The sequence below is a fragment of the Lissotriton helveticus genome, chromosome 12 (assembly GCF_964261635.1).
Source record: "Lissotriton helveticus chromosome 12, aLisHel1.1, whole genome shotgun sequence".
Taxonomy (NCBI): Eukaryota; Metazoa; Chordata; class Amphibia; order Caudata; family Salamandridae; genus Lissotriton; species Lissotriton helveticus.
The window spans coordinates 916350174-916376785 of record NC_136073.1 but is presented as its reverse complement, the minus strand read 5'-3'; the positions used below and the strand labels follow the sequence as shown (position 1 = coordinate 916376785).

Genomic DNA, 26612 nt, shown 5'->3' with positions numbered 1-26612 from the left:
CAGGGCAAACCCGTGGACGCTTGTATCTTAGCAAGTTTCAGTTTAAGGGTGCCATTGTAACCCTCAACTAAACCCGCGGACTGGGGATGATTCGCACTGTGAAACTTTTGTCTAATCCCTAGGCCGGCACACACACTCTGCATAACTTTCCCTACGAACTCACTTCCATTATCTGACCATACAATCCGTGGCATTCCGAATCTGGGGAAGTATTCTTTAAGAAGGATTTTGGCAGTGGACAAAGCAGTATTGTCCTTCAGTGGGTATGCTTCGATCCATCTGGAGAACGCGCAAACTACCACTAGGACGTACTTTAGATTGTTGCAACGATCCATATGAATGAAGTCTAACTGAATCACTTCAAAGGGGCAGGAAGGAGGAGCGAAGTGACCTGCAGGTGTGGGGATTCCCTTGCCAGGATTATGCATCAAGCATACCATACAATTTCTCACCACTCTCTCTGCACACTTACTAATCCCATCATTCTTCCAAACTGGAGCCAACATCTTACAAATCCCTTTACAACTGATGTGCGCTGCTCCATGTGCCATCGTTACTACTGCAAGCACATACGCATCAGGCAACATCCAACGCTGTTGTTCCGACAAGTCAATCCAACACCCACTCGGGTCCAATTTACCCGTGCTCTCTTTCCATGCAAGCTTTTCCTCCTCAGTCGCCTCTTTCTGAATTTCTTTCACGCTTTCCACTGTGTCCTCACACATTCCAGACTCAGAAATCCATCTTGCAGACGTTGCAACATACATTCTACTCATCATATTTCTAGCTGTCTGTTTTGCAGTCTCATCAGCAAAAGCATTCCCACGACCAACATCATCCGTGATTGCTTTATGAGCACTGCATTTCACAATCGCAACTTCAGTCGGCAAGGTTAGAGATTCCAACAAGTCATTAACTAGCTGACCATGTTGAATCTTAGTCCCATGGGACGTAATGAAACCTCTCTCTTTCCACAAACGGCCAAAACTATGGGCTACGCCGAACGCGTACTGGCTATCTGTGAACACATTCACTCTCTTTCCCTTAGCTAAAACGCACGCTCTTGTTAGCGCGATCAATTCTGCAGCCTGGGCAGAATTCTGACTCACTCTTGCAGTCTCCACAATCGTACTCAAAGTCGTTACTGCATAGGCAGCAGTCACATCACCATTCTCCAATTTGAAGCAAGACCCATCAACATACAACGTGCCATCTGGATCTGATAACGGAGTGTCTTTTAAATCAATTCGTCCTTTTGTTTCTTCCTCAGTTCTGAAACAACAGTCGTGTGGTTCGGAATCACTCGACTCTTGACTAGTCGGCAACAATGTTGCTGGATTCAATACATTGCATCTTTTGATCTGAATATGACTCGCTAGCAATGTCAGTTCGTAACCTGATAATCTAGCACTGGTAAGGTGCTGCGTCTTGGTTCGGTTCATGAGTGTATCCACAGCATGAGGAACCATAACCACTAGCATGTTGTTCATTACTAAACCAGCAGATTGTCGAATGGAGGCTGCAGCTGCGGCTGTAGCTCTCAAGCAACTAGGCAACGCTCTAGCTACCGGATCTAATGTTGATGAAAAATACGCACAAGGGCGTTGTTTATCACCAAATTTCTGTGTCAAAACACTCAACGCACAACCTTCTCTCTCATGGACATAGAGCGTAAATGGCTTACTGTAATCGGGTGTACCCAATACAGGAGCTGAACACAGTGCATTTCGTAACTCAGAAAAACTCTCCTGACATTCGGCAGACCATGGCACTGGACTCGGAACATTTTTCCCAGTCAAAGCTACCAACGGTTTTGCCAAAAGAGAAAAATTTGGGATCCATTGCCTACAATATGAGGTAATACCTAAAAAGGCACGTACTTCTCTCTGCGTGCTAGGAACATTCATCTGTGTAATTGCTTTTATTCTCTCTGGGGTCAACTTCCTTCCCTCCTTTGACAAGAGATGACCTAGGTAGGTCACTTCTTGGCAACAGTATTGCATTTTTGAAGGTGACACCTTGTGATTCAAATTTGACAAATGATGCAATAAAGAAATTGTAGCTGTTTTGCAAGTTTCCTTGTCATCGGCAGCCACTAGAAGATCATCGACATATTGTACTAAAGCAGAACCAGGAGGAAGTACAAAGGAGTCTAACTGGCTTTTTAATGCTTGACTATAAATGGACGGGCTTTCACAATAACCTTGTGGAGCACGTTTAAACCTGAAGCTTCGTCCTCCTAGAGAGAAACCGAAGATATCTCTGCTTTCCTCGGCTATCGGAATGCTGAAAAAGGCATTTTTCAAGTCGATAACCGAAAACCATGTTGCTGTAGCAGGAATCAACGTTAACAATGCAGTAATGTCTGGAACCACAGGAAACTGTGGAATCACAATTTTATTAACCTCTCTAAGATCAATTACAAACCTATATACTGGAGGTTTTGTTGGGTCAGTTCGTTTCAAAATAGGCAGTACAGGACTATTACAGACATTACCTCTAGTTTCCTCTACAACGTCTTTCTCAATCAGATCTTGCACAATTAATAAAAGTGCGCGTTCACCTTCACTAGAGATTCTGTATTGTGGAATTCGTGGAAGTTTTACATTCGCTTTCAAAGTTACTACATATGGTGGAATTTCTAAAAGACCTACATCATTAGGACCAGTCGCCCAAAGAGTATCAGGGAGAGAACGCAGCTCTGGTGGAAGCGCATCCATCGACAAGTACATTGGAGAGGTGATTCTTTTACCCAACGTAAGCTGTACTCCTTCTGGAGAACAGTACAATGTCGCATATAGGCGTTTTAACAAGTCTAAACCAAGCAGATTTTCATTACAACCTGTCGTCAAAATCAGGGGTGCTTTCAAGTGGCGGGGTCCAACAGAAATAGACAAAGGACCAGAAACAGGGTTGTGAACAGGGGCGCCTGAAAAACCTACTGAAACGTTTGTTGAGCCAGACAAAGGTGCGCCAGGGAGTTTCGCATGTATGATAGAACTTTTTGCTGCACCAGTATCCAACAGAAACGGTTCGACTATACCTGATGTTGCTACTGCGACATAAGGCCCACTCTGATCTACTGGAACTGATACTACTCCCTCTCTTTGTCCATGGCTGTCCTAGTACTCTCTTGGCTGAACTTCCTCACTAGCTTCATAGTAGTCTTCAACATGATACTGTTGAGACCTATTTTGTTGGGCAGATTGTCCATTTCGCTGATCGAAATGATTAGAAGGGCGATCACTTGTCTGTGGAGGCATAGCACCTCGTCCTCGACCTCTAGAGTTTTGTATAGAGCTACCACGACCTCTCTGAGCTGTCGCAGCATTATTTTGCGCTAAGACTGGACACTCAGTCTTATAATGGCCTTCCATTTTCCAATAAGCACACTGATTCCATTGGTACTGTGGCCTATGAGAATTATACTCCGTCCTTTGATATGACCCTTGCTGTGTATGAGTCTGATTCGTGCGAGGCGGATATGCTTGCTGTAAAAGAACTTTAGTTTTTAAATCTTTCGTCTTTTTATCTGATTTTTCTTTCTCCTCTTTATCCCTATTTTCATAGTACTGGGCAGTCGCAAGTATTTGCGCAGTCGTAGAGACAGCCCACGCACTTTCAGAATTCTTTAATTTACCACTAAGTTCTGGCAACAGATTGTGCACAAATTTATCAACAAATAATCTCTGGCCTCCTTCTGTGCTCATATCCTGACCACTATGATCCACGAAAGTCTCCTCGAATCTTGTGAAAAAGTCGGAGACGCTTTCGTCTTTCTTCTGTTTGCATGCGGACAATTTGTCCCAGTTAACGCGTAATGCAGGCATCAGGGTTTTCATTAAATCAATTATTCTACCAGGCAAATTAGCAATTAAGGGTTCAGGTTTAGAACCACCTATTTGTTGACCATCCGCTGCAATTATAGCTGCCCAATCACCACCTAGGGCAACTGGATGATTCTCTTTACGAATCTTAGCCCAAATTGGTTGCGATACTACATTACCAAATAGCAGATCTATGTCAGCTAGATTCAATACACAAGCGTCAACTGTCTGAGCCAACTCTTTGTAGTATCCTGCAGGATTTTTACGCGGATCTGGCAAGGCCTGTTTCACTGCTAATACTTCAGCTCGCTTCCATGGAATATGTATCCATACTCTCTGGAATTGGGCTGGAGCGGCTGCAATACCAAGGTTTACATTAGCTTGCACAGCTTCACGCCAAATTGGTGGAACCTCCCTCATTGGGTATTGACGATTTTGTTTCGTACTACGTTTCTCTAACTCCCTCGGTGAACGAAGGGATGGGTCATTCCTATAACTTAAAATCAGTTCCATCGCTTCTTTTATATTTTGACCAACTATCATACCTGCAGCAAACTCTTTCTGAACATTAATTAATTCTTCCCTATTTGATTCAGAGTCATCCTCTTCCAATTCCTCACGTAGAAGGAAGCACATTTCATCGAACACATATCGTTGTGTCGGTTCGTTCCATTGCATAAATGTATCTAATACATCTTGTACATTATATCTTCCAACTTTCGAAACCCATCTAAGAGCAGTGGAATCTAATATTCCTCGCTCTTCAGTACTGGGAAGCTGACTACGTCTCTGCACAGAGTCAGAGGTAGGAGTCTTAATCAGAGTTTTATAGAAGGGAGATAGAATATTAGAGACAGAATCAGTGATTCTCCGACGAACAGAAAGTGGAGTCATAATATTAGCAGAAGCAGTAAATAGAGTAGCAGTTGGAACAGATAGAACAGGAACAGTAGGAGTAGCGGGCAAAATAGCCTGTGAACTAGCAGGTGTGAGCGATACAGGTATAGGTAAAGAAGCCGGCAACCCTGGAAGAGGGGGTGTCGAAGGAACATTAATATTGACCACAGGAGGTACAGGAACTTGATTCAGAGGAGCAGGAACACCAGGTTGTCCAGCAACCGGTAATTGAACATTTGGTATAGGTGGAGCCGTAGCACCCTGTGCATACGGTGGGGGTGATCGTAACAAGTAAGACAACAGGGGATCCTTTTCGGGGTCCTCTACTATCTTAGCTGTACTCGATGGCAAAACAGGATAGCACTTGTCTATCGCTAAATTACGCTCTCTATTGGCCACCTCCATCGCTTTCTCAGATTCGTTGAGTTGCAGCTGCTTAGCAGACTGTTCTAAAGTCAACTCTTGCTCTTTCTGTTCTTTCTTCAACTTTTTAATTTCTCTCTGTTTAGATTCTTTTCGCCAATAACGGAAAGAATCAAACATTGCCGGCCGGGCTTTCTTCTTGAACAATTTCGTTTCTAAATTATCAAGAACTTGGGGTTCAAAACTACCATGCAGTGGCCAACTAAGGACACCATCTTTCTCTGTATAGTGGATCCATACCTCGTTATAAGAGATAGGGCCCACACCAAATTTGCAATATAGATCATAAAGGGGAGTTCCAATCGGAGGAACCGAACACGAGTCCTCCAACTGGGAATCACTGTTGCAACTAAAACAAGACAACATACAATTTTTCCGACTTACCATTTTATAATCCGGAACACAGAACAGACAAACCACAAACAAAAGGTGCGCACTCGAACCAAGAACTTAGGCCTACCAAAGCGAACAAATGTATCGATACCCAAACTAAACCAAATGATTATCTTAACCAGAACAACCAGTGATAATCTTACGAAACCAAACCAAACCAAAAACTAAAAGGATTATCCAAACAGGAGCAACCCTTACGAAGTAACCAACTAGCAACCACTTAATACTTAACTGAGGCACTGAAGACGTCACCAAGGAGAAACCCGTCACGTCTCGCCGTACTAAGGACTGCACCTCGGGTCCAAGACAGGGCGACGGTCAAAGCAACGGACCACTGTAGCCATCCGAACGGGAACCCTCGTGGAAGAGAACGTCGGGCCACTTTTGCGATATGCCGGGATCGATGAAGTGGGGCGCCTCCCTCTGGAATCTTCACACGAAGCTTCTCGAACTCTTCAGGCTTTTGGACCGGTACCGAATGACGTCGCCCCACGTTGGGCGCCAATTGGAGTTCTGGACTTTTTGGTTCCGTCCAGAGGTGTCAGGGATAACACCCGAAGACCCCGGAGTTCTACCTGCCTCGGTGCACAAACAAACAGAAACACGGGCTTCTCGATGGTGGCGTCAAAGACCAAAGGTTTATTACTGCAGGGACACAGAAGTCACAGAAACTACACATGGGCAGTATCTAGGAGCCTGTTCAATTTGTACAAAGAGGGTTGCTCCTTATATACTGAATATTGGGCTTCAGGCAAATTCTTTACATGTTAGCACATTCAAAAACCTTTGTATCTTAAACAATAAATATTTGGCGTTGCACAGGAATCGTCAACAATATCTGATGTCAAAACATTACGAACGAGGGGTTCCCACTATTCCATCATAATCCCATGTCAATTTCTCATTCAAGACCCGGACCGCCTCATCGTAAATTTCGTTACCTCCCCCTAATAAAGGCCCAGAAGGAAAGGAGCAGAGCCAGGTGCAGAAGATAGAACAGTAGGATAAGAGATGTTTGTGGGTCGTAAATGGGCAAGGCTACCAGCTTCGGCCGCCTAATCATGATCAGGCCAACGGACACGAGAACCAGTATAGCAGGACTGGCCTCAGGCTGGGGAGGCAGCTCTTGCTGAGTCATGCTGCCACAGCGTTGCTTGCCTAAGGTGCACGTGTCACTAGCAAGGTGAATTGCCTGCTAAAGCCTACGTGTCCTTAATTGAAAGAGGTTATTGCGTGTTCATTGACTATGTGAGGGCAAAGAATACAAAATGGCTTCCGTGTTCTAAGATGGATGCCATGGGTAGAACAGAAATGTGTTTGTAACAGGAGTGCTCTTGCTCGTAGCATAGCGAAAACACCAGGATATACTAGATGGATCATTTGCGGTTCACTGATACCAAAATTATGTATTTGCGACAATGTTAAAAACACGGGTTCAAATCGTCACGGAACCTCAAGCCCCCCCCTTGTGTCTCCATTATTATTCTCCAGCCCCGTGTGTTTTCATCATTATTCTCCAGCCCCCCCCGTGTCTCCATCATTAGTCTCTATCATTATTCTCCAGGTGGATTCAGCACCTGTGGATTAGGGTTGGATTGAGAGCCTGTAGAGGCAAGTCTCGAGAAATCTACTCGTCCACTCGCTATGGCAAGTCGGATTTTACCAGGGCGAGCTATTTTTAGGGCCCACTGGCCCATTCTAGAGAGCTACTAAAGAACAGGTATTCTGTTCTCTCTGAAAGGGGAGGAGCAAAAAAGATGCCTTTACACAATCTTGTTACACTTGCTCTACATTCTGAGACAGGGGTCAAATGTCATCTTATGTTTTATAATTTGCAGTCAGAGAAAGAAAATTAAACACAACCTCCAGGATAAAATGAGCAGCTGTCAACTATGGTATACGAAGAGTGCGAAATGAAAGGCTGTAGGATGACCAATTTCCACAGATTGTTTACACGATATATAGTTTTATCAGTAAAAATGCATGTTACTGGTAAGATATGTGGCCATTTCTATAGAAAATGTGCTGTTTGTAAATGGCAGTGCGCTACCATCTTCACCTCCAGCAAGCACATCTCCTTCGATCACACCACAGCTCTCCATTGGACGGACCACAGATGCGTTCACTTCAACTACAAAAAGTCCACGACCCACAACCCCCACACTACCTATTCCACAAAGAAATTGGAACAAAATCACCACTGAACAACTCTTCACATCGCTTCACCAAAACCCCCCCAACAAATCATCGGACCCAAACCAAGCAGCCACTAACCTCACACAATGGATCACCCAGAGCGCCGACGAACTTGCACCCTTGAAAAACCATCTTACCAAGCAAGGTAGCAAAAAAGCCCCCTGGTTCAACGATGACCTTAAGAAATCCAAGAAGTTCTGTCGTACCCTTGAGAAAACCTGGAGAAAAAACCCAACCACTGATAACCTAGCCACCTTCAAGAACGCCACCCGCAAACACCACCAACTTATCCGATCCACCAAGAAATCAGCATTCAAGGATCGACTCTACAACAACGCCCACAACAGCAAGGAACTATTCAACATCGTCAAAGAATTCACTAACCCCACCGCCGGCACCAACGATATTTCTCCCTCCCAAGACCTCTGTGACTCTCTATCCTCATTCTTCCACAACAAAATCGCCGAAATACATAACAGCTTTGATAACCAGGCAGAAGACCTGTCCACTCCACCCATCTCCGATCCAACACCACCCTCTAACAACCTTCGCGCCTGGAACCCAATCACCACTGAAGACACCATCCGCCTGATGAACTCCATCCACTCAGGATCGCCAACTGACCCATGTCCTCACCACATCTTCAACAAAGCAGGCTCCATCATCGCACCCCATCTCCGAGACGTTATCAACTGCTCCTTTAACTCCGCTACCTTCCCGAAAATCTGGAAACATGCCGAACTCAGCGCCCTTCTGAAGAAACCCACAGCAGATCCCACCGAACCTAAGAACTACCGCCCCATCTCACTCCTCCCATTCCCCGCCAAAGTCATTGAGAAAGCCGTCAATAGTCAGCTAGCCGCCTTCCTCGAATCCAACAAATCCCTCGACCCCTCACAGTCCGGCTTCCAAGCCAAACACAGCACCGAAACCGCCCTCATCGCAGCAACAGACGACATCCGAACACTACTGGACAACGGAGAAACAGTCGCCCTCATCCTACTTGACCTCTCTGCAGCCTTCGACACAGTCTGTCACAGCACCCTCATACAACAACTCAGTAACGTCGGAATACAAGGAAATGCACTGGAATGGATCATATAGTTCCTTGCCGGAAGAACCCAGAGAGTCCGCCTCCCCCCCTTCAAATCAGAGGCCACCGAAGTCATCTGTGGCGTACCACAAGGACCGTCACTCAGTCCCACCCTCATCAACGTATACATGAGTCCCCTCGCTTCCATCGCACGCCAACACAACCTCAACATCATCTCCTACGCAGACGACACCCAGCTGATCCTCTCCCTCACCAAAGACCCAAACACCGCCAAAACCAACCTACACGAAGGGATGAAAGAAGTAGCCGTGTGGATGTAGAACAGCCGTTTAAAACTGAACTCAGACAAAACGGAAGTCCTCATCTTAGGCTCATCCCCCTCAGCCTGGGATGACTCTTGGTGGCCACCAGCCCTGGGAACCGCATCCACACCAACGGATCACGCACGCAACCTGGGCTTCATCCTGGACTCCTCCCTCTCGATGACCAAACAAGCCAATGCTGTCTCATCATCCTGCTTCAACATCCTACGCATGCTCAAAAAAGTCTTCTGCTGGATCCCCACTGAAACAAGAAAGACGGTCACCCACGCACTGGTCACCAGCCGACTGGATTAGGGAAACACCCTCTACGCCGGAACCACAGCCAAACTACAGAAAAAACTCCAACGCATCCAAAACGCATCAGCCAGACTCATACTAGACATCTCTCGTCAAGCTCACATTTCCGGCCACCTGAAAGATCTCCAACAAGAGAATAACGTTCCGTCTCCTCACCCACGCACACAAAGCCCTCTATGGCCTAGGACCCGAATGCCTCAACACGAGACTGTCCTTCTACACCCCCACCCGCCAACTTCGATCCTCCAATCAAGCCCTCGCTGCAATTCCGCGCATTCACAGATCCACCATGGGAGGAAGATCCTTCTCCTACTTAGCGGCCAAGACCTGAAATTCTCTCCCCACTCACCTCCGCCTTACTCAGAACACCTCTCCTTCAGAAAGCAACTAAAAACTTGGATATTCGATAAGTAAAGGCACCCGCCTCCCCAAGCGCCTTGAGACCCTCTGGGTGAGTAGTGCGCTATATAAATTTCTGAACTTGAACTACCATATCATGCTTTAGTAGCAAATTATTTAAAAATAAGTTTAGAAACATTAACGGAGAATGCCTGTGGCCGCGAGGAGGGGATCCGGCGCCTGTGGACGCGAGAAGGAGGGGGTCTGGCGCGTGTGGACGCGAGAAGGAGGGGGCCTGGCGCCTGTGGACGCAAGGAGGGGGTCCGGCACCTGTGGACAGAAGGAGAGGGGGGTCCTGTGCCTGTGGATGTGTGGAGAGGGTCAGGTGCCTGTGGACGCGAGGAGGAGGGGGTCCAGCGTCTGTGGACACAAGGAGGAGGGGGCCGGGCATGTGGACGCGAGGAGGAGGGGGCCCCGGTGCCTGTGGACGCGAGGAGGAGGGGGCCCGGGGCCTGTGGATGCGAGGAGGAGGGGGCCTGGTGCCTCTGGACGCGAGGAGAGGATCAGGCGCCTGTGGACGCAAGGAGGAGGGGGCCCAGTGTCTGTGGATGCGAGGAGGAGGGGACCCGGCGCCTGTGGACGCGAGGAGGAGGGTGTCCAGCATCTGTGGACGCGAGGAGGAGGGGGCCCGACACCTGTGGATGCGAGGAGGAGGGAGTCCAGCGCCTGTGGACGCGAGGAGGAGGTGGTCCAGCGCGTGTGGACATGAGGAGGGGGTCTGGCATCTGTGGACGCGAGGAGGAGGGGATCCAGCATCTGTGGATGTGAGGAGGGGGTCCGGCGCCTGTGGACATGAGGGTCCAGCGCCTGTGGGCACAAGGAGGGGGTCTAGCGCTTGTGGACGCGAGGAGAAGGGGTTCCGGCGCCTGTGTACGCGAGGAGGAGAGGGTCCAGCGCCTTTGGACGCGAGGAGAAGGGGTTCCGGCGCCTGTGTACGCGAGGAAGGGGTCCAGCGCCTGTGGACACTAAGAGGAGGTCTGGCACCTGTGGTCGGGAGCAGGGAGTCCGGCACTTGTGGACACGAGGAGGGGGTCCGGCACTTGTGGACGCGAGGAGGAGGGGGTCCAGCGTCTGTGGACGCGAGGAGGAGGGGGTCCAGCGTCTGTGGACGTGAGGAGGAGGGGGTCCAGCGCCTGTGGACGCGAGGAGGAGGGGGTCCAGCGTCTGTGGACGCGAGGAGGAGGGGGTCCAGCGTCTGTGGACGCGAGGAGGAGGGGGTCCACGCCTGTGGACGCGAGGAGGAGGGGGTCCACGCCTGTGGACGCGAGGAGGAGGGGGTCCACGCCTGTGGACGCGAGGAGGAGGGGGTCCACGCCTGTGGACGCGAGGAGGAGGGGGTCCATGCCTGTGGACGCGAGGAGGAGGGGGTCCAGCGGCTGTGGACACGAGGAGGAGGGGGCCGACACCTGTGGATGCGAGGAGGAGGGGGTCCAGCACCTGTGGACGCGAGGAGGGGGTCCAGCGTCTGTGGATGTGAGGAGGAGGGGGCCCGACACCTGTGGATGCGAGGAGGAGGGGGACCAGCGCCTTTGGACGTGAGGAGGAGGGGGTCCAGCGTCTGTGGACACGAGGAGGAGGGGGTCCAGCATCTGTGGACGCGAGGAGGAGGGGGTCCAGCGTCTGTGGACGAGAGGAGGAGGGGATCCAGCGTCTGTGGACAAGAGGAGGAGGGGGTCCAGCGTCTGTGGATGTGAGGAGGAGGGGGCCTGACACCTGTGGATGCGAGGAGGAGGGGTTCCAGCGTCTGTGGACGCGAGGAGGAGGGGGTCCAGCGTCTGTGGACGCGAGGAGGAGGGGGTCCACGCCTGTGGATGTGAGGAGGAGGAGGGGGTCCACGCCTGTGGACGCGAGGAGGAGGGGGTCCACGCCTGTGGACGCGAGGAGGAGGGGGTCCAGCGGCTGTGGACACGAGGAGGAGGGGGCCCGACACCTGTGGATGCGAGGAGGAGGGGGTCCAGCACCTGTGGACGCGAGGAGGAGGGGGTCCAGCGTCTGTGGATGTGAGGAGGAGGGGGCCCGACACCTGTGGATGCGTGGAGGAGGGGGTCCAGCGCCTTTGGACGCGAGGAGGAGGGGGTCCAGCGTCTGTGGACGCGAGGAGGAGGGGGTCCAGCGTCTGTGGACGCGAGGAGGAAGGGGTCCAGCGTCTGTGGACACGAGGAGGAGGGGGTCCAGCGTCTGTGGACGAGAGGAGGAGGGGATCCAGCGTCTGTGGACGAGAGGAGGAGGGGGCCCGACACCTGTGGATGCGAGGAGGAGGGGGGGTTCAGGGTCTATGAATAGGAGAGGGCTTCAGGGTCTGTGGCTGGAGGAATCAGGGCCTGGGAAGGGTCAGGGGTGCAAAACTTGTGGGAGTGGGTGGGGTTGATTCAGGGCCTGTGGAGGAGGGGGGGCATACATGGTAACAGTTTAGGACAGGGACGTGGGAGATTTAAATTAAAAAGTCAGGAGAATGAAAATTCCCCATTGATTTTTATTGTAGAAAATGCTTTTTTTCCCGCCTGAATCGGGTCTATCGGCATGTGTGATGGGGGGGTCCAGGGTTAGCCTGGGAGGGGCCTCCATTACCCTCAGACTCCCCCCGTACCTGCGCAGACCCCCCCGGCTCTGGCCCCCTCCTCGGGGGCTGCAGACGTCACCGGGCCCTCTGTTGTCTGGAATACAGGAGCGGCGTTTCCACTTCCGGGTCAGCCACAGTCCGCAGCAGCGGCCCTGAAAGTTAACTCCGCCCACACATTCAGACGTCACAGATTCTACTTCCGGGCTGGCGGCGGCAGAGCCAGCACCAGTAGAAAAGACTCCTCCTCCCGCCAGAAGAGAAGACCCCACAGGGCCAGCGCCCCGGCATCGTCACCAGGAACAATACATTGACATGTTTTTTCACCTATGCATTTTATTTATTTATTTGTGCAATTTTCTATAGCGCGAACTTTACCCGAAGGTGTCAGAGCGCTTTACATAGGATCCAGTTGAAAACATAAGGACTGACGGTTACATGCGTAAAAATGATTGCACATTTTTGCATTACATAAGAACCAGTTGAAAGCATACGGATTTAGGATTACATGCGTTACAAAAAAAAGGTACAAACAGAAAAAAATTGCAAATGTACCAATGATAAAGTCACACAAGGAGGAGATACAAATGGATATACTCAAGGCCTATACTAGTGATATCTCTATCAACATAGGGAGGGGATACACATGGATATACTTTAAGAGTCACATAGGAATGGTAGAGAGCATAGCGGACTACTGCATATTCTAGTGATTAGAGTTATCTCTATATACATAGGGAAGGGATAGGACTGGATATACTCTAAGAGTCACAGAGAAGGGCAGGCACGTGAGAAAAACGAGAGAGGGAAGCAGATAGTGGTGAATAAGACAGTGAGGAGTGAGTCAGAGGCAATAGGAGAGACAATAGGAAAGTCGAAAGGACAGATGGGAGGTCAGAGATCGCTAAAATGGCGGAGGAGAAAGGTAGAAGAAGAGGCGAATCATACAGAGAAAATGGCGGGGAGCACAAAGGTCCAAGTCCGAAAGTCCAGGAAGAGGGCTGACATAGCCAGCAGGTCCGGGGGAGAGAAGGGCAGACCGCAGCAAAGTCGCAGCCTCATCGTTCATGAGGAGCTGGGGCAAAGGAGATCAATCCGGAGACCAGAGGGTCAGGGGAGAAAGACCACAGGCGCCCAGGCAGAGATGGGAGGCAGCAAAGTTGGAAACAATGTTTGAGGGGGATGAGGGGCCTCTCACCAGAGCCCAGTTAAACACAATGTGGGTGTGTTGACGCTATTGATGCGGTCGCGCTGGTGAGTTGTGTGTGGGTTCATCGGCCCTGGCATGCGTTGGTGTCCCTGGAGCCTGTGGCTGCCGGTCGTAGAAGGGTGTCCCCAAGGGCGCCATCTTGGAGTCAGGCATCGTTGGCGCGAAGCAGCGCGGTCAGCAAGGGGGGGGCACATCTCTGCCCTCGGGCCCAGGCCCGTCTGTCGCGGAGAGCGGAGGTATGGCCCCCGGAGCTGGTGAGTGAAGATGGTCTCGAGGCGGCGCCTTCGTCAGCAGGGGGCGCCGCCGTCAATCACCGGCCCTTTCTGGTGTGCCTGGCATACAGCAGAGTCTCGGCGGGTGGCAGCGGGGGACGCGGCTAGAGCCCTACGTACCGCTCGGGTGTCCAGCGCCTGTCAGAATCGCCCCCGGCAGGACACCTTAGGCTCCGCTCCGCGCCACTGTTGAGCCCGGGCTGGTAACGGGCGGCCGCCATGCTGGGTCCGAGGCAGGGATCAGGAGCAATCTACGCCGCTCCAGTGGCACCAGCAGCGATCGGAGCAGCCCTGCAGGTGCCACACACTTTCCGCTTTAATTAGGGAGCGTGAACATCGCGGGGGGCTCCCTTAAGACGCTGGGCTCCAGGCCGGAGAAGAGCGCGGACCGGGAGCCGAGACGGTCCACGTCCGTCCGTCTCGGCTCCTCCCCTCCTCCAGGCATGAGGCGGCCCTGTGACCACCCTCACCCTCTCTAAGCCTGAGGTTTGCCTCAGGGTGAGAGTTGCGATTCCGGGCAAGAGAGCTACTTGGTGTGCACGGGGAGGATGAGGGACTCCTCAGCTTCCTGTCATGCATGGATATCGTTTAGGTATCACCGGAGGTCGCAGCTGCCACTCCTGATATGCTTTTTGTGACCCCTGGCACTGCCCTTACAGCAGCTGGCATCAGAGGGGCCAACATGAGAAAGCATACCTAGCGCATTGTTTTGGAAACTGTGGCCTCCCTATGCTATTCTCTCACACTCACTCCAATAAATATTATATTTCTCTTAATTGTGTTAGAGCATTTAAGAATGTACAGCAAAGGGTGTCATATTTAAAAAGTGTTCAGAGGTGTATTTATTCTTATTCAAAGATTTATGGTTGTCCCATCTACACTCTAAAAATGCAAACACATTATCAAGCTGCATGGTAACAGGAAACAGTACAAATTCAAAGGATTACAGTACAGTGAAGCATTTGCAAATTGTCAGAGTAAATAATTACATTAAAATACACCAAATGAAGAATAAAAAACTGCAGAAACACAGGTACAAACCAGCACAGTTCATCCACAACAGGTGCACAATAAAGTATTTTCATGTTACATTTGTATTTGGAAATGTGCCAGTGGCATTTCATGGCTGTGCCAGTGGCATAATATAGTCATCCTCCCGTTAATAATCTTGTTTTTTACTTGCTTTAGTATTATTTGACTATTTTGATAACCTGACACTTTAGCTGAGACAGCACTTCCTATAATGCAATTGAGGCCGAAGATCATTTCCCGGATATCACCAGGGTCAACAGTCATGTGATGTCCTGTGATGTCATCCGGGTCAAAGGGTATGTGATGTCACTTCCACTGGCCCAGGCATTTTGGTGAATCAACGTCCAGGCACCAGCAGAGCAGAATTAAAACTGTTATGCTGCTCCAGGAGTAGAAAAACAACCTTCAAAAAGCACAACTGCTTTTCAAAGCACTGTTAGCGACTAGACAGTGTCTTTAATATTAACTGCAATAAGGTAAATCCACAGCCCAGACCCTGGACAGCGCACTTTGTTGAAAACTGAATTACTGAGGGGGTGAAACCCTACTCAAGCAGCAGCAACATTTCTGTTAGGGGGAAGGCATAAGAAAACCCCAAATTAACCTGTGCTTAACCCTCTGGTAGCTTGGCACACAAGCAGACATGCTTAACTTAAAGGCAATGTGTAAAGTATTTATGCAACTCTTCAAACTGTTATAAGGTGAAAACAAAATAGAGTCAAATATAGTACACTATTTCAACCCAAACAACAAAAAATCCATTCAGTAGAACTAGAGATGTGCAATCCTAACAAACTACGTGAAAAAAGTGTCTAGAAGCACAAAGCACCAACTGTAAGTTTCTGGTCACGCCAGACCAAGAGAAAGTCACACGGTCAGGCCTACCATGATGGTGCATGGGCAAGATACAGGGACCAAGTTAGGACTGCTTAACAAAAGCACCTTAAATCCTGGTTTGCGGAGTGTTGTGAGATTCCTCGCCGAGAATGCACCATGCAGCATGGTTCTGTGGAGCTGTGATGCAAAGTCCTGCTTCGTTGTCGAGGAGTCCGTCGATGAGTAAATTGCGATGGGAAGGCCTGCTTCAAGGAGGCATTGCGCAGCAGCAGTTTCAAGGAAGCTCCGCAGCGAGGTCCTGCATCAGGAATATGTAGTTATGCAGAGGTTCTGAAGCAACTGAGTCTGTTCTGCTCACAGGACCACAGATGGGCTGGCAGAGTAACTGCAGGCACACTTCCAATGGTCTAGGACTGGGGTACCACCACTTAGAGGGCAAGACTCACAGCAAGTAAATAATAAATCCACATTTGTAAAGCGCACAATCACCCGCAAGGGTCTCTAGGCGCTGGGGGGCCGTTGGGAAGATTAAGCAAGCTATTGCCCAGAGTCACATGGTGCTGGGCTAATCTGCCGCCGGTGCCGGGGATCGAACCGTGATCCCCAGATTCCGGAGTCAGTCACCCTAGCCGCGGCGCCACACCTCTTCCCTAGTACGTTCTGCGTGCTGGGTTCAAGCTGGTTGGAGCCTTTTCTGTCCCTGAGGCTCTGATCAGGAGGCCAGTCAGCCAGGCCTTGGAGTCACTCCAGTGTTCCTGGGATCAAGATGTAAGCCTAGTCCTTTCACTCATGCAGCAGGGCAACAGAGTGGCAGTCCCTCTTGCAGAGCAGCACATTCATTCTTCTGAGCCTTCCACAGGTCCAGAGGTGTATTGAAGAGTTGGGTCGGAGGGTCCACTATTTATACCTGGTGCCCACTTTGTAGTAGGACCAGGTTCTGAAAGTTTCCACCCCAGAGGTGGTTGGAATTTCCTGCAGCCATCGCACCCCAACTACGGAAGGTCATCAACATCTCCTTCGATACAGCGACATTCCCGGAAGACTGGAAGCACGCCAAAATCAACGCCATCCTCAAGAAGCCCAAGGCGGACCCCAAGGACCTCAAAAACTTCCAGCTCATCTCCCTGCTCCCGTTCCCAGCAACAGTCAGCGAGAAAATCATCAAAATGCAACTGGCCTGCCACCTCGAAGACGACAACATCTTGGACCCGTCCCAGTCCGGATTCAGACGAAACCACAGCACCGAGACAGCCCTCATCGCCGCCACAGACGACATCAGGCACCAACTAGACAAAGGCGAAACATCAGCCCTCATCCTCCTGGACCTGTCAGCCGACTTCAACACGGTCTGCCATCGCGCCCTAAAGACACGCCTTCAAGAAGCCGTAATCCAAGAGAAGGGCCTTGACTGTACCACGTCCATCCTCTCCCGCAGAACCCAGAGCGTCCGCCTCCCACCCTTCCGATCCGAAGCCGACATCATCTGCGGCGTCCCCCAGGGCTCATCCCTCAGCCCGACGCTGTTCAAAGTATACATGACCTACCTCGCATGAGTGGCCCGCCACCACGACCTTAACATCATCTCCTACGCCGACGATACCCAGCTCATCCTCTCCCTCACCAAGGACCCACACACCGCCAAAACCAACCTCCACGAGGAACTGAAGTCCGTCGCCGACTGGATGAGGAGCAGCCGCCTGGAACCTGACTCGTACATGACGGAGGTCCTCATCCTCTGACCCACCCACTCAGCCTGGGACGAATCCTGGTGGCCGACCACACTGGGAACAGCACCGACACCCACGACCATGCACGCAATCTAGGATTTATCCTCAACTCCACCCTCTCCATGTCCAAACAGGTCAATGCCGTCTCCTCCTCCTGCTACAACACCCTCCGCATGCTCCACAGGATCTACAAGTGGATCACGACCAAAACAAGAAGAACGGTGACACAGGCCCTCGTCAGCAGCAGAGTGGACTACGGCAACGCACTCTACGCAGGAATCCCAGCCAAACTCCTACGACGGCTACAACGCATCCAAAACGCCTCCGCCCGACTAATCGTCAACGTCCCCGCCACAGCCACACCACTCCCCACCTGAGAAACGTACACTGGCTCCCAGTCGACAAGAGGATCATCTTCAAGCTCCTCACCCACGCACACAAAGCACTCCACAACGCCAGACCAGAATACCTGAACAGCAGACTCCGCTTCTACACCCCCACCCACCAGCTCCGCTCTGCCAACCTCCCCCTCGCGGCTGTCCTCCGCATCCAACGAACAACCTCGGGCGGCAGATCCTTCTCCTATCTCGCCGCCAAGACCTGGAACACCCTCCCTACCCACCTACAGCAGACCCAAGACCTACTCGCCTTTAGAAGACTCCTCAAGACCTGGCTATTCGAGCAGTAGCGGCACCCTCCCCCTCAGCGCCCTGAGACCCTCACGAGTAAGTAGCGCGCTTTACAAGTACTCTGATTGATTGATTGACTGCTCCCTGAACTTGCCCCAGCTTGTCTAGGGTCACAACTGACCAGCATCAAAACCCTTGTGAGTGTGCAGGGCGGATCATTTGTGATGTGCAAGTGTGGTAGGTGGCAGCTCCTCCCCCTCATTATCTCAGAGATGACCTATCCTGCTGTTAGAACTCGGGGGTCTCTAGTTGGCAATGGTATACACCTTTGACCAAATAGGGACCCTTGCTTCTAACTCAGGGAAAGGGGAATATACTCCAGGATAACCCCTGCTCACCCCCTTGGTAGCTTGGCACGAGCAGACAGGCTTATCTCAGAGGCAGTGCGTTAAGCATTTGTGAACACATACAGTAATACAGTGAAAACACTACAGACTGACACCACACCGGGTTGTATAAAAATAAGTATTCTTTATATAGACTTATCACAAGGCCACAAACGACAAATATCCACAATACTGTACTTACAATTAATACTTCATGATGGTAGAAGTAATTCAAAAATAGGTCATTCACTTAATCAGTTTATAGCAACAGATAACCCTAACGGGGATTAGCACAATGTCGAGGTCAAAGAGTTCCCAAAGTACAGCGCCGACCACAAGGTGCGCAGCGTGGGGCTTGGAGTCAAAACAGACCCCACAGAACAGTACCTTAGAAAGCGAGACAAAGACAGCTCACGGCGTCAGGGAAATGCAGTGCCATTGGCGCGTTGCATCGTCTGTTCCGAGCTTCGGGGGAGATGATGCGTCGGTGTCCTGGATGCTTTGCGCAGGCAGGGGAGGTGTGGGTTCCTGACCAGAGAGGAGGTGACGTTAAGATGGCGCCGAAACCACGGTTCCCTACGATGTCACAGTGTCGATGAGTTCTTGGCCACCATCATCGAGGATCGGCTCCGACATGATGTCGGCTTCGGAGTCTATACAGCACAGCAGCAGTCGTCGGTCTACGGGTACAAGTCGGAGCAGCGCTCACAACTTTGATGCAGAAAGCGGCGACGTTCGCTGGTGTTCGTGTTGCAGATCCCTTATGTAGCAACTGAAACAGCAAGTTCCAGAATCAAGCAAGCAGAAGGGGGTGAGGAGTCTGGCAGAGGGGCAGGGCCTGCAGTAGTGAACAACGAATTTGAGAGTTTTTCCCCTCCAGGATATGTAAAAGTTAAAAGTACACATCCAACTTTTTAAATACACTGCACCCTGCCCTATGGGCTGTTTAGGGCTTACCCTATGGGTGACTAATTTGTATTAAAAAGGAAGGCTTAGGCCTAGGCCTAGCAAAAGGTTTACTTTGTCATGTTGAAATGACAGTTTAAAACTACATACACAGGCTGCATTGGCAGGCTGAGACATGTTTAAAAGGATACTTAAGTGGATGGCCCAATAAGTGCTGTACGCCCACTAGTAGCATGTAATTTACAGGCCCTGGGCACAGGTAGTACCACTTTACTAGGGACTTACAAGTAAATTTAACATGGAAATTGGGTATAACCCAATCCTACCATGTTTACGGAGAGAGCACAAGCACTTTAGCAGTGGTAAAGGGGGACAGAGACCTAGAAGCCAACTGGAATTAGATCAGTAAAACAATGGAGGAGTAAGCCAAAATGTTTGGGGGAAGACCACCCTAAGTCTAAGCCTGTTTAATTACAGGGACCGAGATGCAATACTGCAACAAATGCAAGTGAAGGGCCCACAGAAATTTGAAGGTCACCCGATCTCTATCTTCCCAGATTTTACTTTAAAGGAAAACTTAGCTGGCAGTCAAAAAAATTATATGTGATCTTAATCTATGATACAGCCAGATGTTCCCAGCGAAGCTTTGAGTAGTCCACCGGGGAAAGGTACATATTTTCTTTACAGCATATGAGGCCAATGAATGGGTTGATGCCTTCAGGGGGTTCCCTTCTCAGGGATCCAAGAGGGACATTGACCCCAATGGAGAAACGAAAGTCAACACAGCAGCGGAGGTAACCTGGAAGAAACAGACGTGATGATTCTCTTTCCTAGATGGGATGTACTGTTGTGTGCTCAGATGCTACACTGCGCGACACGGAGGTCCTGCCAGCAACAAATGACTCCATGTTGGACAGACAAAGTGGCCCTGAGAACGGCACAGATAATACAGTTGGGGCCCGCCATGAACTGATTTTATACGGTGGGCAGCGAGTAATGATATGATGAGGTGCTCAATGGGAGACACAATGGTTCTGCCCCTACCTGAGACTTGCGCATTATAGGACCGCTTTATGTGATGTTTGGGAGCTGTAATTTGTATAATTGCTTTACAGCCTGTGCGGACTGCTTTTCGCATGATACAAATATGAGGATTATGTGTATTTTTCAGTGTCGGGTTGGGGGGGGACAGATGGTATCAACGCATTACATAATACTACCTTACCTAGCTAGATGGGCTAAGGTGGACATCCTAAAGATGGAGGGACCAGGGGTCAAGAGCGGGGCAGTGCTATGGGTATTAACTCCCTCCGACTGCTATAGAATACGGGTCTCTAGCATAGCGTATTAGTTGTTCCTTATCTGTATCCCTGGTTTGATCAAAGATAAGAAACAGGGTTTAGGATGGGAACTGCAGATTCATGTGCCACTTGCTGCTAGGCGGTGAAGGACTGGGACTATTTAAGGCCCAGCGGTGCCAGGGAACAACACCTAAAACCTTCGTGGGATACCTGTTCTGGCGCACTAAAGACAGAGACACGGCAGACTTCCTTCGGCGTCAAAGATCAGCGTTTATTACTGCAGGGATGCAAAAGTCATGGGAAGTACTACAGAGTGTAGGTTCCAAGAGTCTGCTTCAAATTGTGTTTGTGGTTCGCTCTCTTTTATACAAGATCTTGTCATTGCACAATATGTAAGCAAAAGGTTACAGCTCAGTTCCCACACTAAAATTCAAAAGGATCGCTTTCGTGTATTCAGAACCCCGAACATAATTACATTAACATCACCAGTTCCAACTGTAAAAGCACATCTTCCCATCATTAGGTACATTCCACTTGAGTTGTAAATGAGCAAGAGTAAAGAGACAAGAACAGCTGCTAGGAAGTCAGGCACACCTAAAGAAAAGAGTGTGGGGGTAATATTGGAAACATGATCATAGGATCAAAGAGCTTGATCTCAGCACGTGCATGGCTGAAACAATAGGCCGGTACGACAAGATTACCCTCAAGCTGAGCCATTTGCCTCTGCAGTGTCATTCCTCCGGTCATAAAGACGCATGAAAGGAATATGCGTCTTCCGTATGGCTTGGGAACTAACAGGTCACGAAGCGGACAGTTGCCTGTTCACTGACTACGTGAGGGCAAGAAACAAAATGGATGCCGTATCCGAAATGGAACCCAAGGGTTCAGATGTAGAAACACGTAAATGAGGCGAACCATGCCAGGTAGTGTAGTGAAAACGCGTACATTTACCGAACTCGCCATTTACGGTTCATAGATACCAAACTCGTCCATATTCGGCAATGCCCAAAACACCGTAACGATTTTCACGGACCTCAGACGCTCCTTTTGCCCTCATGTAGGCAAGCACTAGTCGAAATCAGAGTCGATCTCGATATTCATCAGATCATTCAGGTGTTGCTGGAACATTATTCTATCCATCAATGCCTCTCTGGAAACAGATGGCCTTCTTATACACGTTGTAGCACAAAGGCCACATAAGGCAGGACCACACTGTACACAAAGACAACACGTGAACAGAAATGTCATGACAACCCCTATAATCATCAGAATCTTCCAACCCCAAGTTGACATTAGACCCCAAAACCATCCTAGAAGCGTCCAATCTCCCTCGTCCACGTGTATGGACTCCGAGATTTTGTGCAACTGGGAGATGGCTTGATAAACCGTTGGAGCGTTATCAGGTATGAATATGCAGCAGCTCGAATGGATGACCTTACACACACCACCTCTATCCGCTAGAACAACGTCTAGAACCATACGGTTCTGTAACGTCATGAGCCTGTCCGCTTGAAGCTCCGCTGTCAGATTACCAAGGGCACTTGCAGTTATGTTAGCAGTTGACTCTACTACACGAGTTAACTGTCTCAGATTCCTGCTATTGACCATAGGGCCCCAAAACGGTAGGAAACCCTTGAAGAAGTCTCCTGCTTCTTGACCGGAAGTATCCTCTTTACTAATGACACCTCTCACAACTCTGGTTTTGTGATAGTCGGCGGCAACAGTGAAAGTCGGGGGCAAGAGATTTGCAATATAGCAGGTACCTGAGAAGTCGTGTGGTAACCACGTATATGCTCGGTCATAACATACAAAATAGGTACCCTTGGCAGTCAGAAGGACAGGGGAAGAAAGCATCGGTAGAACGTAAGTATCCACACAAGCACTCTTCCCAAGCTGGGCTCTTGGATTTCGGCCACGACCTTGCAGACAAAAGTGGCCTAGGTGAGGTACAATCCATATTGGGGGTGAGCTTTTAAGCTGTCTATCACCCACTGATATACTATACTCAGCCTCACTAAGGTACTTGTAGGCCTGCACTTCCTCCTTTGGGATGAGCGTAGCATCAAAAATGTCTCTATCTAGATCAGCAATCGCTGTCGCCAGAGACTTATGATACGGGCCAGGACCAAAGCTAGCTGAGCGTGGCTCTCGATGGGGGTAGGAATCTAGTGCACTACGGAACATGATTTGGAATGCCTGAACTGACCCTTGGGGGCTGTACGGGAGAACCAAATATGGAATACCCCTGTCCATGGTATGCGGCATTAGCCCACACACCCAACAATTTGTAGTATTTACCACCAACTGATGCTGATGCAAAAGTTGCACAAAGGAATTGTTTCTAAATTCCGCACGTCTGACTTGCTCATGTTGGGGCAGTAAGTGAAAAGAATGTGGAGAAACGGTGGAAGCGAAATTCAGGTTGTAGAAAGGAGGAGTAGGTGAAATGGAAGGTAATAATAATTGAATCCCAAAATATACTCCACCCACCAGTAGCATTGAAACGGTTAGGAACAACATAAAGATCTGAAATAGAAAACACTTTGTACGAAACACTTCTGATCCTTGCGCCAACATTCTCTCTTTTTCCGACAGCTTTGAGAAGTCCATCCTCTAAACGAAACCGTCCGTGACGTTCTTGACGCACTTCGTTCTGAGTAGCGATTGCCAATTCCCAGGAGTTCCCAGAAATCGACAAAAGAAACCGACCTAGTGTCGATAGCTGCTAAACAGGAGGAAGTACCCGCACGGCCCTACGGTCAACCCAGATGATAGGTTAAATGAATTAGAATCAAAGTCAATAATAGTCTCTTTGCTGCATGAAAAGAAAAAGGTATATACACTATATAATGTCCACAGTGTTCATGACAACGGTAAGGGGTACTGTAAATTTCAAAAAGGGAATAAAAACAGAACTCTTTTATTTGTCCTTAACGCGCGGTCGAAGAAAGTATCGACTTCTCCCGGGTTGAGTCTGATCTTCAAACAGTGGATTGGATGGCGAACAAGTGTTCGATGGTCCAGGCAATTGTTCAGTACTTGTATTTCCCAGTGTTGAAGGAAGGGAAATTGTTTGAGGGGAGTCAACAAGGGTGTCAGATATGGGCTGAGCTTCGCTGAATGGGATAAAGCGTAGTGGAGCGTCGGTCTCGGACGAGGAAAAGCCCTTTTTTATCCAAGTATCCGCCGGCAAAGGAAACGGGACTTTCTTGGTGTGGGTGGCATGTACCCAATGCTTCCGTCCCTCCAGCCGAACCGCCGTCCTTGTTGCCAGTAGCACCTGGAAGGGTCCCACAAACCTCGGCTCAAGGTTTCGTTTTCGTCCGAAGTTACGGGTGAGGACCCAGTCCCCTGGTTGCAGCCGATGACCAGGACCCTCTGTTTGTGACGGTAGAGCCTCAAAGACCTGTGGATGAATCAAACTCAATTTAGCAGTCAGATCGTATAGATAGTCGATTAACATTGGATATTCAAGTCTGTTCAATTCTTTAGGCCTTGGAACCCCCCAAATGTTCGCAGGACGGCCGAACACAATCTCATATGGGCTGAGCCCTACTCGAGAGTGTACAGTAGCCCTGGTCGATAAGAGAGCTAGAGGCAGAGCGTCGGGCCATGATAAACCAGTTGTTGCCTGAACTTTAGCAAGTTTTAGTTTCAGGGTGCCATTGTATCCTTCCACCAAACCCGCTGACTGAGGATGATTAGCACTATGGAATTTCTGTACTATACCCAAACCACGACACACACTCTTCATCACACTTCCCACAAACTCACTTCCGTTGTCCGACCATACAATCCGAGGCATGCCGTACCTGGGGAAATACTCTTTGAGCAGAATTTTAGCTGTGGATAGAGCAGTATTATCCTTAAGAGGGTAAGCTTCAATCCATCTGGAGAACGCACATACTACAACCAACACATACTTCAAATTGTTGCATCTCTCCATATGGATGAAGTCCAATTGGATAACTTCGAAAGGACATGTAGGAGGGGCAAAATGACCAGGTGGAGTGGGGGTGCCCTTGCCGGGATTATGCATCAAACATACCATGCAATTCTTAACCACTCTCTCTGCACATTTAGTAATCCCATCATTCTTCCATACAGGAGACAACAACTTGCATATGCCCTTCGAGCTAATATGTGCTGTGCCATGGGCCATTGTAACAACAGCAAGCACGTATGCATCCGGTAACATCCATCTCTGTTTCTCTGACAAGTCAACCCAACATCCATTCTCGTCTAACTTTCCCGTGCTTTCTTTCCACTTAGTCTTTTCCATTTCAGTGGCCTCATTCTGTATTTCCTTCACACTCTCCACTGTGTCCTCACACATGCTAGTTTCTGCTGGCCATCTTACTGAATTCGCAACGTACATTCGATTTGTCAGATTTCTAGCTGTCTCTTTAGCAGTTTCGTCTGCAAACGCATTACCACGACCAACATCATCCGTCACTTTTCGATGCGCACTACATTTAATTATGGCCACCTGCTTAGGCAATGTGAGTGCACCTAAAAGGTCATTCACAAGCTGTCCATGCTGAATCTTCGTGCCATGCGACGTTAAGAATCCTCTTTCTTTCCACAATCGCCCAAAACTGTGCGCCACACCAAAAGCATACTGGCTGTCTGTAAACACATTCACCCGCTTTCCTCTGGACAACACACACGCTCTTGTCAAGGCGACCAACTCAGCTGCCTGGGCCGAGTTCTGACTCAATCTCGCAGTTTCCACAATCGTACTCAACGTCACTACAGCATACGCAGTCGTCACATCACCATTCGGTAACTTAAAACAGGAACCGTCAACATACAAAGTACCATCGGGATCTACCAATGGAGTATCTTTTAGGTCGATACGACCCTTCGTTTCTTCCTCAGTTCTTAGATAACAGTCATGTGATGCTACATCACTTGACTCTGTGTTGATCGGCAATAATGTTGCTGGATTCAACACATTACACCTTTTTATCCGTATATGGCTAGCCAGTAACGTCAGCTAATAACCAGACAACCTTGCGCTCATCAAATGTTGAGTTTTCGTTTGGTTTAAGAGAGTGTCAACTGCATGCGGAACCATCACCGTAAGCATATTATCCATGACCAGACCTGCGGACTGTCGAATGGACGCCGCAGCTGCCGCTGTTGCTCTTAAACAACTCGGCAAAGCTCTAGCGACTGGGTCTAAGGTCAAAGAAAAATATGCGCAGGGACGCTGTTTGTCACCAAATTGTTGCGCCAGAACACTCAACGCACAACCATCCCTCTCGTGAACGTACAGTGCAAACGGCTTACTGTAATCAGGAGTACCTAACACAGGAGCCGAACACAACGCATCACGTAATTCAGAAAAACCTTTTTGACACTCTTCAGTCCATGGCAAAGGAGTCGGAACATCCTTGCAGGTGAGAGCTAACAATGGTTTCGCCAAGAGTGAAAAATTTGGGATCCATTGTCTGCAGTATGACGTAATACCTAGAAAGGCACGTACATCTCTCTGAGTTTTAGGCACAGTCATTCGAGAAATCGCTGCAATTCTCTCTGGGGTCAACCTTCTCCCTTCTTTTGACAATAAGTGACCTAAGTAGGTTACTTCTTGGCAACAATATTGCAGCTTGGAAGGTGACACCTTGTGATGTAAGTCACATAAATGCCGCAACAACGATACTGTAGTAGTTCTACAAATATCTTCGGTATCAGCAGCTACCAACAGGTCGTCAACGTACTGAATCAAGGCTGCGCCTGCCGGTAACACAAATGAATCAAGTTGACTTTTGAGGGCTTGACTGTAGATAGACGGACTCTCACAGTAGCCCTGTGGTGCACGTTTCAGTCTAAAACTGCGACCACCTAATGAGAATCCGAATAGGTCTCTGCTTTCCTCAGCAATCGGGATACTAAAGAAAGCATTCTTTAGGTCGATCACCGTGAACCAGGAGGCAGAAG

The 26612-nt window shown here is 49.4% G+C and overlaps 1 protein-coding gene across 1 annotated transcript in view; it reads right to left on the bottom strand.

Annotated features, from left to right (window-relative positions):
- Positions 1–26612, bottom strand: part of LOC144799441 (uncharacterized) — a 282889-nt gene that overhangs the window by 197030 nt on the left and 59247 nt on the right. The window contains 1 exon segment of the mRNA XM_078670744.1: positions 19813–19816. Within this exon segment, the coding sequence (XP_078526870.1) occupies positions 19813–19816 (4 nt within the window).